The 19,352-nt window shown below is 40.0% G+C and overlaps 3 protein-coding genes across 4 annotated transcripts; 2 read left to right on the top strand and 1 right to left on the bottom strand.

Annotated features, from left to right (window-relative positions):
* The first annotated feature begins 3,862 nt into the window (after positions 1-3,862).
* Positions 3,863-5,220, top strand: LOC106086169 (UBX domain-containing protein 1). The gene is made up of 2 exons (XM_013250724.2): positions 3,863-4,051; positions 4,134-5,220. Exons 1-2 carry the CDS (start codon positions 4,002-4,004, stop codon positions 5,038-5,040), a joined length of 957 nt encoding a protein of 318 aa, XP_013106178.1. The 5' UTR covers positions 3,863-4,001; the 3' UTR covers positions 5,041-5,220.
* A 3,830-nt stretch (positions 5,221-9,050) lies between these two features.
* LOC106086167 (anaphase-promoting complex subunit 5) lies at positions 9,051-11,819 on the top strand. 2 transcript variants are annotated; one of them, XM_013250723.2, is made up of 4 exons: positions 9,051-9,267; positions 9,337-9,724; positions 9,931-11,619; positions 11,767-11,819. In XM_013250723.2, exons 1-4 carry the CDS (start codon positions 9,154-9,156, stop codon positions 11,784-11,786), a joined length of 2,211 nt encoding a protein of 736 aa, XP_013106177.2. In that variant the 5' UTR covers positions 9,051-9,153; the 3' UTR covers positions 11,787-11,819. The 2 variants fall into 2 exon arrangements, with proteins under 2 accessions (XP_013106177.2, XP_013106176.2); XM_013250722.2 differs by lacking the exon at positions 11,767-11,819 and having other exon boundaries at positions 9,931-11,727.
* Positions 11,820-16,013: 4,194 nt separating this feature from the next.
* On the bottom strand, positions 16,014-18,526 carry LOC106086174 (microfibrillar-associated protein 1). Its single transcript, XM_013250729.2, has 4 exons — positions 18,351-18,526; positions 17,479-18,284; positions 17,294-17,418; positions 16,014-16,700 (listed from the first exon to the last, which is right to left on the bottom strand). Exons 1-4 carry the CDS (start codon positions 18,418-18,420, stop codon positions 16,265-16,267), a joined length of 1,437 nt encoding a protein of 478 aa, XP_013106183.1. The 5' UTR covers positions 18,421-18,526; the 3' UTR covers positions 16,014-16,264.
* Positions 18,527-19,352: the final 826 nt, after the last annotated feature.

The following is a 19,352-nucleotide window of genomic DNA, read 5'->3' as shown; positions in this document are numbered from 1 at the left end:
AAAAATCTACCAAATCTGTTCAAAATCTACCAAATGTCCTACTAGCCAAAAATGCTTTATATGTTTTTATAGCCGCTACCGAAGAGTTCGCCATTTTGCTATTCCATTCGCAACACATCAAAGTACTAGACCGTCGTTATATGGATGATGTAGGCATGTCCGTCCATCTGGTTGTTAAAATCACTATACAGCCCAAAGTTCAAAGATGGCCTCTATCTTAATATAGCACCTTTAATACCGATCTCCCGATAAGAAATTTCGATTTCATAATGTCCTATCTTTGCCCCGATTTCAATTAACAACCGTGTCGAGTGTTAACCGCAAGTCCGGCCCTGTTTGGTTTGGCTTCTGCTGTTACCCAAAAATTGCATGCAAATTATTGTTATTGCTTTTGTGCAACGTCTCAAATCTATTACCTGCCTACTTATCTAAATGCATACATGCACTTTCACACATACCCCTGCGCATTTCTGTCTGGTCGCTGTCTGTGTTAATAGATTGGGGGTGCACTTTTATGTATGTGTGAGTGTATGTAAATAAACCTTTTTTGTACATGAAGCCTTTTTCATATATGAATGCAGTAGCATTTTTGGTTGAAGTTACATTTTTTGTTTCGAATCAGGATTCACTAATAGAAGGTTAGGTCACATGCAAAACACAAAGTGGATAGGCCCCATAAACATCATTAAGGATGTCAAATCTGACGATTGAAAATGTCATCATATAGGAGAAAACGTAAACAAAGAATGAATGTAAAAAGAGAACAAGTTGACATCCTCAATGCCAAGTACTGCCAAATATTAAAAAAAAAGTATATCGGCTGATCGCTTGGCTTAACCTTATTCAGTGAATCCTGGTTTCGAATATAACATTAGTCTTTTTCGTTAGCAACAAGCTAGTCAAATAAAGTTGTTCAGTTCGGAACTAATTTTTTTTTAAGTTTGTTGTGTTTTATTTTCGGTTCGATCAGAATGCAAAAAATATTAAAGACTCAAACATCGAGTTTGGTTAAAGCGATCTTCCGATTTAAGTGTTGAGCCAAGAAACGCGAGAAATTTTCGCCGTTACAGTGAGTTGGTTGGACCCCTCAACATCTGAGTATAGACCAGATCTACCAAATTTGTATGCAGCTGCAACATAGCCCTGTGTTTCGATTGAATGCATGCAGCAAAAAAGTCGCATTTCTTACCCAAAATTTAGGAAATTTGAAAGAGATCCCTTAGCACCCGTACCAGTTACAGTCAATATCAGAATTCTTAAAACAGTATATTGCCCCTCGACATCCACGGTTTTATTCTGCATCCTTAACGAATATACAGAAACCACAAGAAGTAAATTAATTTTGAGTTATACCCCTCGATATTTTCAGTAATTAACTTTGTGTTTATATATTCGATGAACCTACCAAAAATTGAGGTCAGCCTATCAAGCTACCAAGAAAATAAAAACCTACCAATTTTGGTAGGAAACTACCAAGAACGGCAACACTGCTCACAACATGGCCTAGCCAACGCAACCGTTTTATTTTGATACGTTTAACGTCCTTTTGATACGTAACGTCCTCATACTGTTCGTGGTTCAGCGTTGCCACAGCAAAAAAGTTTTCCGACCAAAATTTTTCTAAAAAAAGCTACCAGATTCCATGCAAGCTGACCAAAATTGAAAACTAAATCAAAATAAACGCAATTTCTTGTAGAATTTATTACTTATTTAACGATATATGATTTAAAATAAAAATAACACAACACAAGTAAGAACGCATCAAGTTCGGCGGCGCCGAGCTTTGGATACCCAAATTTTATTAACATTTGTAAACAAAACCAGTAAAGAAGGGCAAAAGTCGGGCGGTACCCGACTCTATAATACCCTACACCTACCCTATAAATACAATATGGGAGCTACATCCAATTCTGAACCAATTTCGAGCAAACTTCTCAGATATTGTGGAAAGCGTTGTGCAAAATTTTGGCAAGATTGGTCACTAAATGCGCTTGCAGTGGCTTTAGAAGTGAAAATCGGGCAACATACATATATGGCAGCTATATCTAAATCTGAACCGTTTTCCATGAAATGCACCAGTAACATTAGGTGTCGTAAGAAAATCCTTCCCGTCAAATTTCGAGAGAATTGGTTAACAAATGAGCACTTTATTTCAATATTTCTCAAAATCGGTCGAACATATATATATGGGAGCTATATCTAAATCTGAACCGATTTCGAGCAAACTACTCAAATATTGTGATAGTTGACGAGGAAATCTTTGTAAAGATTTTTGGCAAGATCGGTCAATAAATGCGCTTGCAGTGGCTTTAGAAGTGAAAATCGGGCAACATATATATATGGCAGCTATATCTAAATCTAAACCGATTTCTATGAAATTCACCATTAATGTCGGAAGTGATAAGAAAATCCCTCCTTCATCATTACGAGAGAATCGGTTAACGAATGAGCACTTTATTGCAATTTTTCTCAAAATCGGACGAACATATATATGGGAGCTATATCTAAATCTGAACCGATTTTGAGCCAACTTCTCAGATATTGTGGTAGTCGTCACGGATAGCGTTTTGCAAATATTGGTCAATAAATGCGTTTGCTGTGACTCTAGAACTTAAAATCGAGTGATATGTATATATGAGAGCTATATCTAAATCTGAACCGATTTCCATGAAATTCACCAGAAATGTCAATAGTCAATAGAAAATCCTTCCTGCCAAAGTTCGTGAGAATCCGTTTACAAATAACCAATTTATTGCATTATAACTGCAAATCGGACGAAAATATATATATGAGCTATATCCAAATCTGAACCGATTTTTCCAATTTCAATTTCGATTTTTCCAAGAAAATGCTTGTGCCAAATTTGAAGACGATCAGATGAAAATTGCGACCTGCACTTTGTACACTAATTAACATGGACAGACAGTTTCAAACAACTGCCCTCAGTTATAATACCCTGTACCACAGTAGTGGAGTAGGGTTTACAATTTTTTCCGGTATATTGGTCTCTATCGTGCAATGATGTTGAGGGAGCCAAAACACACTATTTTAAATTTTGTCAATTTCGGGAAATAACAGAGACTCTTATTGGTTCATGGGCTTATTAGGGTCTAATACAACACACCATATAAATCCAAATACAATTCGATATTGACCATACTCGGCACAGGTATCGAGGGGCCTAATGCAACTCAAGGCCACCGAGGCGCAAAGGTACGCATATAACGCCGAGCGCCTGGGTTCAAATCCCGGTGTGAACATCAGAAAAACCTTACTAACGCTGGCTACATTTGTGAGGTACTTTGTCATGTAAAAACATTTCCCCAAAGAGGTGTCGTACTGCGGCACTCCGTTCGGCTCGGCTATAAAAAGAACGCCCTTTGAGCTTAAACCTGAATCAGGCAGCACTCATTGATATGTGAGAAGTTTGCCCCTGTCCCTTCATGGCGAAACAATTAAAAGTGGTGTCATTTGTACAACAACCACAAATCATATGCTGCAATCCGCTATGTTGTCATCAAGCTGGTCGACGTTTTGTCAACAGAGACAAAAAAATTTGTGTGCGTACATGAGCAGAGAATACACGAGAAAGAAGATAAGAACAAAGAGAATGCAAAAAAAAAATTGTCATCTTAATACCGTCAAACCTGGCCGGCTGTTAACAGCTGTTCGTGTGAGAACACCTTTTTAAATCCGCCTTGCTGTCCCATATTGGAATGTGCATGGGCTTATATTTGCAAGAAGGCCATCACATGATTTCAAATTGCGGTTATTGGGTGAATCCCTAATTTGTCTTTTGGTAACCCTACCAACTACTACTTCATAATAATTATTCGATAATTACTGCATTGCAATCACTATGCGATGTATGTTCAGTGTGGAGAATTCTGAGCGAATTAGATGAAGTAAAAGTCATTATCATCTTTAGTTTTGCAAATTTGTTGATATTTTCTAGAAAAGTAATTTTGCAATTCAAAAATTTGCACCTTCAACAAACAGACATGGGCGATGTTCAAGTTCTAATGGAAATGGGGTTTCCCAAAGACAGAGCGTAAGTAATATAGCCATAGAATTTCACAAGCCGGTTTCCGAATCATTTTTTTTCTACCTTTTTATTGTTCTATTACCAACAGTGTTTATGCTTTGAAAGTGACCAACCAGAAAGGAGTGGAACCAGCGATGGAGTGGCTGTTAGCTCATGTTGATGAAAGCATCCCACAAAACGTTGCTGCTGCTGATATTGAAGAGAATGAACCTGGTCCCAGCACTTCTACAAACTCACAAAAAGTCGATGTCGCGAAATCTCTCAAGTGTGATGACTGCGGAAAATTATGCAAGGATCAGGGGGAGGTGGAATTTCATGCAGCCAAAACAGGCCACAGTAATTTTTCAGAATCCACGGAGGAGAAAAAGCCTCTGACGGAAGAAGAAAAGAAACAGCAATTGGCATTGATTGAGGAGAAGCTCAAGCAAAAGCGATTAGAAAGGGAAGAGCGTGAGAAACAAGACGCATTGGAGCGCGAACGCAATCGAATTAAATCTGGCAAGGATATGTCGGAGGCACGTAGACGCAACGAGGAGTTGGAAATGAAGAAAATAATTGAACAACGCAAACGTGAAAAGGCAGACGAAAAGGCTGCCCGTGAACGAGTAAAAGCTCAAATTGAAGCCGACAAGGCCAGACGCAAAGCCGGCCAAACACTATCCTCACCCGAAACTCCAGTGGCATCGTCTTCAGTTTCTTCCACTACTACACCCACTGAGGCTACAGCAATCAAGTCCCCACCGAAAGATTATAAGGAGACACGCATACAAATTCGCTTGCAGGACGGTTCAACCCTTACCGAAACATTTAATGTTCAAGAACAGCTATCCGCTGTACGGGTATTCATTCAAATGAAAACAGGCAGTGAAACGCCTTTCGGTCTTATGACTTCGTTTCCTCGCAAAGTATTCAGTTGTGATGATTTTGAAAAACCTTTGAGTGCTCTAGGTCTAGTTCCCTCGGCTGTTCTCATTATGACCAAAGTAAATGTGTGAACACAAAATGGAATAATTATAACGAACTAATAATTTATTAGGTCCTCTTTTTTATATTGCTCGGCAAGTACATGTACATTTTATTTACTTTTACACATCAGAAAGAAAACTGTAAGCAAGGAATGCAGAATTGGCTTTTGTTTTCGAATAAAATACAGTGATTAAATTAAAGAAAAACAAGCGTCTGCATGGATTTTATTTATCTGTTTGTTCGAAACGCGAATTTTATAAAAACATCTCCATGTGACGTCAAGTGTCTGACGCTACAATGCTTCTTTTGTCCCAGCGACGTCCTGTTTCCCGATATTCTGTACCGGGGCCTTGCTACCCTGAAACCTATAGCGCGAGGACCCTATCATTGGCGTGGGCGTCGTAGAAAGCGTTCTATGTGCTGTTCCTGATCTGGGAATCTTACTCCTTCCTATCCAATTTTTATAGGAGTAGAACACATCTAGTCTGATTTTGACCCGTTCCATGCTATTACTTCTGCTCAGTCCCTAATCAATAATGACGGCTCTGCAGCCCCACACACCCTATTTAGAACAGGTCCATTGCAAACAGCCATCTTTCGCGTCTCGGTGAAAATAATCTATCTGGGTCTTTATTAAAGGGCTAAAAATTTCGCATTTTCTCTATTTATGTCATCTGTCGAGCATAGAGTCAGGATGATGCCCTCAGTCAGGAACTCGACTTCGGGCTCGTTTAAGTTCTTCTCCATTGGCTTTGAGATATCAGCGGGGCTAATCGCCTTGGTGTTGCGAATCACCTCTCTAACCTTATCCATTGTAATTTGTGATAGGTCTTCATTGGTTTGTTGTTGTTGTAGCCACATTTTCATGTGGAGGCGGCGATCCTCGTAATTTTCCTGTAGGTAAGCAAGCTCGTTCCGGCCCAAAAGACCGATCGACGCGGGAACAGAGTGGCCATTGGTTATTTAAAGGCGCCAATAACTCGCCATATTGTCATGTCGAGCATCATAGGCACTCAGCATTTGTGCAAGAGCCGGTGCTGACAGGCCTCTCACTGAGACTCTCTGCTCGATACCGCTGATTGTCCGCGACTGCCTTTGCAGCTACTCCCTATGGAGCATTCCACTATCCGCAACCTGTGAATTTGCCCGGTAGATCGCAGCTAAGCTTCTCATGACAGCAATCAATAATCAATGTTCCAGCTTGGGTTATGCTCACAGCTATCCCGTGGCGGGCCGGGTGCATTGGCTTGTAAGCTGCAGAAGCGATGATTGACCTTCCTCTTCACCCTATCACTTTGATGTTTCTTAATTGTTATGTTAGTTTAGTACTACAAAATTTCCCATGAACATTCCTTTAAGGAACAGGGGATTAAAGTGCGATTAAGGTTTAAACTCAATGATAAGGGGCCTCATTTTTTATACTAAGGCCGAACGGCGTGCCGCATAGCAACACCACTTGGTAGAAAAGATTTAACATGGCGGGATACCTCACAAATGTTGTCAGCATTAGCAAGGGTTTCCCCTTACCAACGCTGAAAATTTTTTCAAATGTTCACGCCCGAATTTGAACCGAGGCGTTCGGCGTCATAGGCGGACATGCTAACCTCTGCACCATGGTGGTTAGTTTAGTACTATACAGTGCAAATCAGGTTTAATTGTTTATTATTATTTGTTATCGCATTATATCTATAACTTGCCAGTTTTCTGATCTCTTCTTTCGGAATTTAAGAGTGATTTAACAGTAGATTACGGTTTACCAATGCCGTAGCTTTAGTTAGTCAGGAATTCATGAATTCCCATTATTTTCTTTACGTTTCCTGAGTCAGTAAGATCGGAGCTTCGAAATCTGTAATATAAAAAAGTAAAAAGTAAACCTAGGTGGACATATTCCAATATCATAATTTTTATACCCACCACCGAAGATGGGGGTATATTAATTTTTTCATTCCGTTTGCAACATATCGAAATATCAATTTCCGACCCTATAAAGTATATATTCTTGATCTAAATAAGACGATCTAGCCATGGCTGTCCGTCTGTCTGTTAAACTCACGCTACAGCCTTTAAAAATAGATACATTGAGCTGAAACTTTGAACAGATTCTTTTTTTGTCCATAAGCAGGTTAAGTTCGAAGATACCCCATCTTCGAACTTAACCCGGACTATATCTTGGTATAACCCCCATATAGACCGATCCGCCGATTTAGGGTCTTAGGCCCATAAAAGCCACATTTATTATCCGATTTTACTAAAGGACGCATTTATTGTCTGACTTTGCCTAGATTTAGGCCAGTCGACGTCCTCCTTCAATTTGGTCCAGATTTGGGTAAAGCTGCCATATAGACCGATCTCTCGATTTAAGGTTTTGGGCCCATAAAAGCTGCATTTATTGTCCGATGTCGCTGAAATTTGGGACAGTGAGTTGTGTTAGGCCAGTCGACATCCTCCTTTAATTTGGTCTCGATCAGTTCAGATTTGGATATAGCTGCCATATAGACCGATCTCTCGATTTAAGTTCTTGGGCATATAAAGGACGCATTTATAGTCCGATTTTGCCAAAATTTGGGACAGTGGGTTGTGTTAGGCCCTTCGATATCCTTCTTTAATTTGGTCCAGATCGGCCCAGATTTGGATATAGCTGTCATATAGATCGATCGCTCGATTTAAGGTTTTGGGTCCGCAAACGGTGCATTTATTGTCCGATGTCGCTGAAATTTGGGACAGTGAGTTAAATTAGGCCCCTCGACATCTTTTTGCAATATGGCCCAGATCGGTCTAGATTTGGATATAGCTGGCATATAGACCGATCTGCCGATTTAAGTCCAAGAACATAATTCTACCCAATTCCGTTCGCGCTGGGTAAACATGTACCATTTCGTACTTTTTAGTACCTAAACGTACGAGTATCACGAAATTCGGCCTTATAGCCACTGGTATAGCCAAAAACCAACATTCGCGTAAATTTTCATGATTCCAGCTTTAGCTGCATGGTACAATTGAGAGGTAGGGTCATTAGCACAACAACAAAATTCTACCCCCAACGAAACTACATTGAGAAACAAATGCCGTAAATTTAAATGTCAAACTGGTTTTAGAAATAAACTTTGTTTTACAACTTATCTTCTTCAAATGTGTCTTATAATTGTATTTTTATCATTTTAAACAAGATATTGGGTTGCCCAAAAAGTAATTGCGGATTTTTTAAAAGAAAGTAAATGCATTTTTAATAAAACTTAGATTGAACTTTAATCAAATATACGTTTTTTACACCTTTTTTCTAAAGCAAGCTAAAAGTAACAGCTGATAACTGACAGAAGAAAGTATGCAATTACAGAGTCACAAGCTGTGAAAAAATTTGTCAACGCCGACTATATGAAAAATCCGCAATTACTTTTTGGGCAACCCAATATATTCATTTACAGTAAGTGGCAGTTGCCCAACAACAAAATATTGAGTGCACTATCCGTCAAAATCAGTGATTAGTGCAACTCTGATTTTGTGTATGTTACCAGTTAGCGCCATTTTTTGTTACAGATAGTACATTTCGCGTAAAAAAATTGTACTCAGCTGTTTACGGTACGCTACCTGGTAATTATGTCATGGATTTAACACTATTTTGTTGCTTATATGTGGAATATCGGATCAAATAGAACATATTTTTAAGATTTTAGAAAAAAATCACAGCTGTGTTATCAAGCCTTTGACATTTAGATTTACTACAAAATCAAAACAAAAATAAAAAATTGTACTCAGCTATTCACATGACCTCACCTTATAAATGCATCCTGCTTTAACTGTTTGGGCTGGGCGATAATCAGTCAGTCAGTCACGCAACTATATAGATAAAGCGATCACCATGTTTTCAACAATTTTTATTCGGCCTAACTTAAATAAAACTTCTGAAGGCTTCTTTAAAATCGATTTATTAACAAAAAACAAAAAAAACACACAGCTGATGGCGTAATGCATTATCTGATACGTTATACGTTGCCTATTGATTAAGCTAAAAGAGCGAGAGAGGATTGGCTGGTACCCACTGTATTTGTTTTTGTTTGTAATTTATGCCGGTTTTTATTGAATTTTTGTCTAGAAGCACCGTCTAAATTGTTTATGTTAAATTGCAAAAATTAACACCGCATAAAATGCATTTCGAAGAATTGGAAGCGCTGGATCCACGGAATCCCACATTGACGCGAATCGAGATGCCTACTCCGCATAAGGTGTCTGTGCTGATTCTAGTTAAGCAGTATATAAAGGTGAGTGAGCCAATCCAATTTTCTTGTGGCATTTAAGACATGACACCTTATATTTTCTTTCACGACTAGGCCAAGAAAGCTGCCACGGATTCTGGTATTCTATATCCCACACAATATAGACGCAATTTTTGCATGTTACTCTTAAAGTTAATACAATATCCCGACATGACCTACAACGATTTGTATCAACTTCTATGCTCTCCGAAATTCAAAATTGATCCTTTACATTTGGAGCGATTCGAAAAGGTCATGGGGGATCTATTCTCTTTGGGCATAGAGACTTTGTTTGACTTTGCCGAAATGGACAACATTGAAAACATGTTGGCCGAACAATTGGGAGTGAGTCAGTTCAGTTTGGTTGGCCTATACATACGAAGAGTGGGAGTGATATTGGAACGTCTTTCATTTCCGGAAATGATGGCATTACATAAAAACATATGTTTGTATTATGAAAAAGGTACGTTAAGATATGCTTAATATACGTATTGCAAATGCAAATTTGCCCAGAACATTCCATTAGGGAACAGAGGCAAACTTCTCGCCTATCAATGAGAACCGTCCGATTCAAGTTTTAGGCTCAATGATAAGGGGCCTCCTTTTTATAGTGCGACACCTCTTTGTGCGTAAGTTTGTATTGCCCTTCTAATATTTACGTATTTCCAGGTGTACGCTCTCTGACAATTGGCCCACGCAAACCACATTGCGTGCCCTCTTCCAGCGAAGCTACCGCTAATATTACTGATGAAGAGCATACCATGGAGGAATCCGTTTTGGACACCGACACAGTCCATCAAGATCGCAATCCCCATAGTAAATGGTCTCCCAAACAGGCACAACTGTTCGTCAATCAACAGTGTAATCTATTGGAAAAGAATGAACTACGCGCCTTGTCGCCCATTGAGATGCAAACGAAATTGAATGAAATCATCCAGGATAATCCCTTGAATGCAAAGGCCTACTTTCTGGGCTATATGAATCAATTGCGTTTACGTGATGTCTTTGGGGCCTTAGATGCTTTGCATAGATCCTTTGACCGCAGTCCTACCCATATGATGGGGCAAAACGACCAAAAAGGCTTTCAATACTTTAGCGTGAACTTAGCCATACTGCATGCCAGTTTCAATCACAAAAAAGAGGCCTTAAATGCCCTCAAGGAATGCATGATGCTGGCGCAGGAGTGTGGCGATAAACGATGTCTCGATTTGGCCAATTCATGGTATTGCCTTTTGAACAGCAGCCGTATTGGTCCCTTTGAAAAGAGTTTGCCTGACATTCAAGATCCCGGCCTCATACAAAGTCTCTCATTGGCCATTGAGTTTGTGGTGGCATTTGGGGCCAAGTGTGGGTTTTTGCCCTTAGATCTCTTCGAATTGCTGCTAAAAAGTGATGAATTGAATAATAAAAATACCCTATTAGAACATATTTCCGATTCGTTAGCTTTACGCACCACACTGTGGGTCCTATATGGACGCTATGAAATGTCTGCCCTGTACTCACAATTGCTGCTGAATCTCAAGAAGACATGGGTATTTGGAGATGTCAGCAACTCGGAAAGCGTCAGCAAGGTGTTGGCCAATCTATCATTGTGGTTTAACACTCAAGGGGAACATCAGCTTAGTGCCGTACTACAACATCATGCACGCACCAGATTTCCTCGTTATCCATTTGCTGCCGATTGGATGACCAGTGAATGTCATATTGCTATACAACAATGCATTTATCGTGGGCGTTGGCAGGAAGCTTTGCGTTGGTGTTGTCAACTCTATTTGCTGGACAAACATGATGGCAATATACAAAGGGCAGCTGTATATATAGCAAAAAGCTATAACAACGCAGCTCGCAGAATCTTACAGAACTTGCTGCAAGAAAACGATTTGGATACTTTGAGACAGGTGCGTGTGCTAATGCTGTTGGCCTATAACAGCCTATCGGATAAGTGCATATCATCGGAAACCATAGATCTGCTAATGCAAGCCTCGGTGATTGCTGAAGGGGCTTACCTGCAGTATGAACATGCCATGATAGATACCATTTTGGCCCAAGTCCTTTTGCAAATGGGTTTGCATCAGAAGGCCTTGCAAGCTTTGCGAAATTCCATTGATACAATTTATACAAATGGTGGCATTTATGATCGAGCGAAAACTGATTTTATTTTCACCCGCTGTTTGGTAGCTGCTGGTCGAGATCGTGAACAACAACACAAACGTTTATTGAAATCTTTGCCTGTGCTGGAAAGAGCTATTGAGGCATTTCGCAAGCTGGAAGCCCATGCCAAGGTGTTGGACGTATTTGCTTACATATCGAAGACATTTAACGCTTTTGGTTTTGTGGCTGAAAGAAATAAGTATGCCTGTAAGTTTAAACAGTATTATACAGATAATCCAGTGCCGAGAGAATATTTGGGCATGGCTTATTAATGTTGGTTAAAAAAAAAATATTTAGAGGCAGATTTTCGGTAGTCAGTTTACTCACTTCAGAAGATGAGTTTCTGTTTTTCAGCTGATTATGGCTTCAGGTGATTATACACAGAAAAAAATTGCATTTAAAAAAAATTAATTGATTCAATAATTTTTTTATTGCATATGAATTTTTTCCGACTACAGTTGTGATTGAAATTTTTGCCATTTTCAAATAAAAAATTAATTCAATTAATTTAATCTAAAAATTTTTTCATTCAAAATCGTGAATCTTCAACAATTTTCAAGTACGGTGCTTAAATAAATTCAATTAAATGTAATTTGGCCCTTACAATATAAAGGGAAGGAGATTTCAAATTCCCAAACGTCCCACATTTCGACAAATCTATAGACATATCATGGCAGCCGGTTCTTTGTGCCGGATCAACCCGATGTAGTTTGAAATTTTGCACAGATACTTAATATAGATGTAGGGCTATGGAGATTGCAAAAGGGTCATATCGGTTCAGATTTGGATATAGCTCCCATATTAACCGATCTCCCGAATTGACTTCTTGAGTCCCTAGAAGCCGCAGATTTTGTTCGATTTGGCTGAAATTTTGCACATAGTGCTCTGTTATAACTTCCAACAACTGTGCCAAGTGGGGTCCGAATCGGTTTAAAACCTGATATAGCTCCTATAAAAACTGATCTTCCGATTTGACTGGAGCAGCTGGAACCCGAAATTTTTGTACGAAGTGGCTGAAATTTTGCACCTAGTATTCTGTTATGACTCTCAACAACTGTGCCAAGTACAGAAGCAGTTTCAATTAAAAAATTAATGGGATCCATTAATTTCGTGATTGAAACCGATCCGAAATCCCAAATAATAATTACTGCGGAAGCTGTCTCGATAAGAATGAGACGATCGAGCACATTCTCTGCTCATATCCGTGTTTGCAGGGACACAGGAGTTCCTTCTTAGGGAGGTGGGTTTTCTCCCAACATGGCAATCTTGTTCCTGGAAAGTCCTCAGATATGTGATAAGAAGGGCTGGTTTCGACATGGGACGCGATGAATTTCTACACTAGAGGAACTTCACAAGCAGGACTTCTGGTTATCAATGGGATTCTGAGGTCCTTAGAGAGAGGCGCTCGGATGACGTCGTCATCATGATGGGTGGCCGATTCCTTTTTATACCCACCATAGGACGGGGGTATACTAATCTAGTCATTCCGTTTGGCCAATTTGGCTGAAATTTTGCATGCGGTGTTTTGTTACGACTTCCAACAAACGTGCCAAATATGGTCCAAATCAGTCTATTACTTGATATAGCTCTCATGTAAACCGGTCTCTCGATTATCCTTGTTCGGTTTCTAGAAGTTTTAATTTTTGCTGGTTTGACTTAAATTTGGTATGTAGAATAAAATTATGCCCTTCAACTAAATTTATTTTGTATAAATTTGTAGCAGAATCCATGGTGGTGGGTTCTCAAGATTCGGCCCGGCCGAACTTAGCACGCTTTTACTTGTTCATACTATTATGTAACTCGTTATGGGGGCGTTGAGGAAGCTATTTGGTTATGCCTGGGTCCAATGGACTCGGCATAAACCCCCAGAAAGGCCTGGGTCCAATGGACTCGGCATAAACCCCCAGAAAGGCTGTTCAACAGGAGGAGAAAACTGGGTCGTTTGAAGGGACCTCTCCTGCTTGGAGTGAAGCTGCTGCCATGTTCCTAGGTTTGATTATTGATCTGGGCTAAGTAGGAGACAGAACACCAAGGAAAGATCAAAAAGGGGACTGAATGATCTCCACTCCTGTCGTAACTCGATATGAAAGCGATATGGGATCTTAGGCCAGGGATGGAACGCTGGATGATTATGGCGGTTGTTCGGTCGATTCTCACCTATGAATTTCTGGTGTGGAATCGGGCTCTGGACAACGGTGTACTCCGCACGGTAAGATGGTGGAACAAGTACAGGGTACCACGGTGGTGCTTATCTCTAGTCCTTCATCGGCAAGGGCTGCACCTCATTGTACAACACGCTGCTACAATAACAACAAGCGTTTTGGTAGGGTGGAGGTTTCAACGACAACCGCGTGAATGTGGAGAGGGCTGCAGGGTGGCAAAGTATTTCGTGAAACAAGACATTGCTTGTCCTGATTCATTCTGGTTCACTCCTTTTTCTCCTATTTTTTTTTTTTGGCTTATGCGTTGGTTTTCTGTTTTTTCGTTTCTTTCGTGTTGCACCTTACTGGGGTGTATCCTTATCTGCATTTATGCATCTTTTTCTCGTCAACCTTCCTCTGGGGCGAATATCATGGAATTGAGGAATTGAATGGAATTGGAATTGAACATGTGCTTACGGCAGTGGTCGATGAAAAAACTCTAGAAACCTTCTCTGTCTTCTCAGAAGGGGGTGACCTTCGTCTGAATACGTTCTGTTGTTGTTGTGGCAGTGTGTACATTGAGGCGGTAGCCCTTGCTGATGAAGAAATCCATCGCGTCAATCCAGTGCGTACAACCGGCTGCCATGGGATTGACGTTCTCTGTATTTCTCTGAAGCTCGATTACTGTCGATAAAACACTTTGATTATTAGAACGTGGTCTGAGACGAGCATGACAATCGCTCCGATAGTGATATTGCCAGAGTCAATGGTGAGTTTCCCCTGTTCCTTAATGTAATGTTGATGGGCAAATTTGCATTTGCAATGGTGAGCGTTATGTGGAGGTGCTAGGGAAATAAGTCGTGTTTGTCGAGTCAGCTGAGGTGGTGTGGCCGTAACGTTGATGTAGGGGGTGGGGGTGTTGGTGTGTGGGATATCGAGAACGAGGATGATGACGTATCTGACCCGTTGGCGTTACAGCCCACTGTTAGTCACCATAGCCGCCCTTGTTGAAGAGACAAGGGTTACCGGATTTGTGCAGCTAATGGCCTTACAGTCTTTTCTGTCGTTGTTAGTTTTCCTTATGCACCTAGGCAATGTTGAGTGAATTCGACCGTGGCAAACTGAGCCGATGGTATTGTTGTTTCGCACGGACATTAGCTAATGTCGTTACCAGGAAGGGGGTTGGGAAGGCTAATCCTGGCATAACAGTCTTAGGTTTGTTGTTGTAGCCAATTTTAAATGTGTAGGTAGGGATCCTCATCAAGCTCCATAGGTGAGCTAGCTAGTGCCGGTCCATGGAATCGATCGACGTGTTAACATCATGACCATCGTCAAATTGAGCTTCATGTTGCTGAGCCGGCAGCCTTTGCTGAAGAAAGACTCCTCCATCGGGTCAATCCGGTACGTATTACCGACTGCCATGGAATTGCTCCTTGAGCATCATTGGCACTCAATATTGAAGCAAGAGCTGCTGCTGGCCAATCTCTCACTGAGACTCTCCGCTGACTGTCCGCGGCTGCCGTTGCTGCTACTCCGTATGGAACTTTCCATTATCAGCAAACCGTGGACGCTACCGGTAGCTCGCAGCTAAGTTTTTCGTGACAGCGAGGAGCACCACACAGATCGGAAGCCAAAGTCCCAGCCTGTGTGGTGCTCACAACTATCCTACTATCCGAAACCTGTGGACGCGCCAGGTAACTGCGAGCCGAGCTTCTCGTGATGAAGTTGAATACCACACAAATCGTAGCTTAGAGTTGCAACCCGTGTGGTGCTCATGGTCATGTCGTTTTGGGGTCTTAGGTTTGTGTTGGCTATGAAGTGGAGGTTATCTTGACTCTAATGTGGATTGGTTTGTGCAATATACACCGATGAAACTCACACTCCTGTCTCTAGACTTAGGAAGACCCGAAAAATTGTTATTCCTGCTGAGTTGTATCCAGCCATTATATGTGGTACATTTGACCAATGATGACCGTATCTGCCAGCTGCATATAGTACCGGGATTGATCTCAATTCCGGTTCGAACAAGGTTCCAGTTACAATCGTTCCTTCTTTTTGTTTCATTTTCTTCTATGACATGTATGTATAAGGGCATTCACATCACACCACAAAATGACAAAACGGATTGCCCATTTGAATAAATAATTTTAAGGGCCCCATAAAATGTTTCTACTAAACCTGCTCTCTTCAAATTTTTCATATATCAAGAAAAAACATTTCTATTGGTAAGTAGTCTACTTAAAAATGACAGACATAAATCAAGATATCCACATCAAACTGGCTCAATCCACATAAACCGACATAATCGCACGTGGCTGAAGTTTTATACGTAAACGCTGCCGGGCTAATCTGACTTTAGAACTGCTACAGTTGTTTTATCATAATTTAATTTTGATTTACAAGGCAGTTGCAATCTATGAAACTCATCAATCAAATTTGAAATATCTTTGACATTTGCAATTTGTTTGTGTTGTAGTCATTTTGCTTTTCCATGCAAAATAAATACAAATGTTTATTTTCTTAATCCATAACAAAAAAAAATGAAGACTACTAGTCAATTGGTAGTCATACCATAGTACATGTGCTCCTTGTAGAGCCAGTAGTAGTTTCAATATTAGCCATTTTTTTACATAAAAAAGGTTTTTAATTTTCTTACTTACAAGCTACCAAGACTTATTAGCTAGAAATCAATTGTTTTTATTGCTGCAGTCTTAGTCCATTTTCTTGCGCTTGGATTGTGAGGGCTTATCGAAGACCTGTTTCATGCCACCACCTCTCTCGCTGTGAAATTTGAGATTATTGGCCGTCTCAGCATACCAAGGTGAGTCGAATTTCGTGGTATCTTGATCCACTAAATGTGTGTACTTGGTGCGACCACAACGTCCGAAATTTTTAACCTGCATTACCTTTGGCAATATGGTTTTGTCAAAGTGATCCTCTAGAGTGGCTTGGGCGAAATCGCGTTTCAGCACATCATTCTCCTCGTCCAAATAGAAGGCACCACGATGATAGTACTTTTGCAAGAACTTATATTTGCCCTTGACAGCTTTGTTGGTAACGATTTTGGGATTGATACGCATTTCTTGTCTTCTTTCGTCTTCGCCTAGATTACGCATACGCTCGATTTCGGATTTCTCGCGTTCGGTACTTAAAAAAAAAGACAAACAATAATTAAAAATTTAAGGCAATTTAAAATGCAAGAAAACGCTGGTGTGTATATAAAAAGCTAGCCTCAAGACCAAGATAAAAAAACGGGTTCTAAGCAGAGCCAAACCTTGATTTTGGTGATTACTTGGTCTTGAGGCTATATCTTAGGTATGTTGGGTGTACAAATGAATAGCAAACTCGGTTGCTAGCAACTTCACTTGGAGACCTACTGTGTTCACTTCAGAAACAGGTGGCGGGGAAAAATAATATGGAAAAACGTAAATAGAGATACAAAAAAGGAAACCAACGCGCAAGCGAAAAGTAGAAAACCAGGTGGACCAGGGAGAAATTTTCACCGTTAAGAGTATTCTCCAGCCAGTCAGTTCATGCAACTACATAACTCTAGAATGGTTAGAGTATTAAGTCCCTTGAGGGATCTTCGTGTTCACCTATTATTTTGGTTTTGCACCTTTCAATTGCGTGGCAGTGACAAATGTTGCTTGACTATTTAACTCCTCCTCTGCTGTGTTAAGGCTATGCCTTAATCAACTGGCTTTTAACTTTTTACCCAATTTTCATATTGTTTTACTTACTTTTCTCTTTCCTCACGGTCACGCTTCATGCGCTTAAGTTCACGCAATTTCCAAGCTTCATATTCTACTTCATCATTCTCATCATCTGTGCAGACATCTTCAATTTGTGGTTCGGCAGTGTCATTCTGAAAATACTCCTTATGTCAAAACTAAAATTGTAAATGCATACTTTGTCCCTTTCATACCTTGGTTTTCTCTAAATCCTTTTTAACACTCTCTTCGACAAGACGCAGAGTATTACGTCTTCTTTCTTTGGCCAAACGTTTTGCCTCAATTTCCAATTGCTTTTGTTTTTGGGCTTCGCGCTCTTTTTCCTGTATAGTGGCACGATCTTTTTTACGCACAAACAATGGCTTCAAACGTGGTTCATTGTCCTCCTCACTTTCAGTTTCCTCCTCGTACTCCGAGCTTTCTGTATCCGAAGATTCTGATTGTTTTTCCTCTTCCTTCTGTAGGATTTCCTCCTCCTTTTGTTGCTGCAACATGCGTTGGCGTAACTTTAAACGCCTATTTTCCAATTCAGACTCACTTATATCTGAATCTGAGTCGGACTCAGAAGCCAACGTAATTTTATTGGTAGCCTTTTGCATGGCGACTTGTTGTTCTTCATCATCCTCGGAGTCACTTTCCTCCAGAAATTCAGGTTCATGTATATGACGGTGACGTTCCATGCGCTCCTTGGCCAATTCATCCTGTTCAACGGGGCGTGCTCGCAGACGCCTTAAACGTGGATCATCCACATCTTCTTCCTCATCCTCTTTTGCCACGCCTCGATTTTCCTTTTTTTCATCCTCTTTGTCCTCGCGTTGAGGTTCTTCTTTGATTTCTCTGTGCTGGCGCCGTTCATGATGATGGTGAGCATATTGTCTGCGACGATGTTCCAAAAAATCTTCGTTATCTTCACCCTCAGAACTGGAATCATATTTGGCATAATCGGGTCTCTTTCCAGATATGTAACGTTGCACCTTTACCTTTTGCATAGAAATTTCACCTGAAAAAGAAAATAAATCCAATAAATTGGAACAGAGACAGACCATTGGAAACCAATAGAACTTACCCTTCTCATTTCGTACAGCAATGGCTCCAGCCGTACTCTGGATGCCCGCTGGTAATGTGGGATTATTCATTTTGAATTAAAATACTTATCTGAATTTAACTATAACTAAATATTTTATTTTTTTCCCCCTTTTTATTGTTTACTGTAAGTATTCCTTATGTCACGAAACGTTTTTGTTGAGGGTCGCACATATTGTATTCATTTGTCATTTGTGATAACATCAGGGTTACCAACTCTTATGAAATGGGAAATTTTTTCATTTGATAAAATTTATCGTTCAAATTAAAAATCGTTAATATAATATATTCGAATTTTGTCGTATTCAATTTTCAAAGTCGACATTTTCGAATTTCGGACTAGGCTATAAAGAGGAGACCCCTTATTACTGATGATGGGTGATATCTGAGAAGTTTGCCCCTGTTCCTTAATGGAATGCTCATGAGCAAATTTGCATTTGTCAGTAGTTAGTTATGCTGCTATATAAAATAAAATACAATAGAATATGGGTTGCCCAAAAAGTAATTGCGGATTTTTCATATAGTCGGCGTTGACAAATTTTTTCACAGCTTGTGACTCTGTAATTGCATTCTTTCTTCTGTCAGTTATCAGCTTTTACTTTTAGCTTGCTTTAGAAAAAAAGTGTAAAAAAGTATATTTGATTAAAGTTCATTCTAAGTTTTATTAAAAATGCATTTACTTTCTTTTAAAAAATCCGCAATTACTTTTTGGGCAACCCAATAATATGAAATTAATTAAAATAAAAAAAGTAAAAGCGTGCTAGGTTCAGCCGGGCTGAATCTCATATATCCTCCACCATGAATCGAATTTGTCAAAATTTTTGCCCGGTGTCTCTTTATAGGTAAACAGGATTCACTGAATAAAATCAGGATTCACTAATAGAAGGTTAGGTCACCTTCGAAAACATTAGGTGGATAAGCCCGATGAACATCATTAAAATCTTACCAATAGCAGACACGTAAACATCCTCAATGCCAAGTACTG

Source organism: Stomoxys calcitrans, chromosome 1 (genome assembly GCF_963082655.1).
Source record: "Stomoxys calcitrans chromosome 1, idStoCalc2.1, whole genome shotgun sequence".
NCBI classification, from domain to species: domain Eukaryota; kingdom Metazoa; phylum Arthropoda; class Insecta; order Diptera; family Muscidae; genus Stomoxys; species Stomoxys calcitrans.
This window is presented reverse-complemented; position numbering and strand designations above follow the sequence as displayed.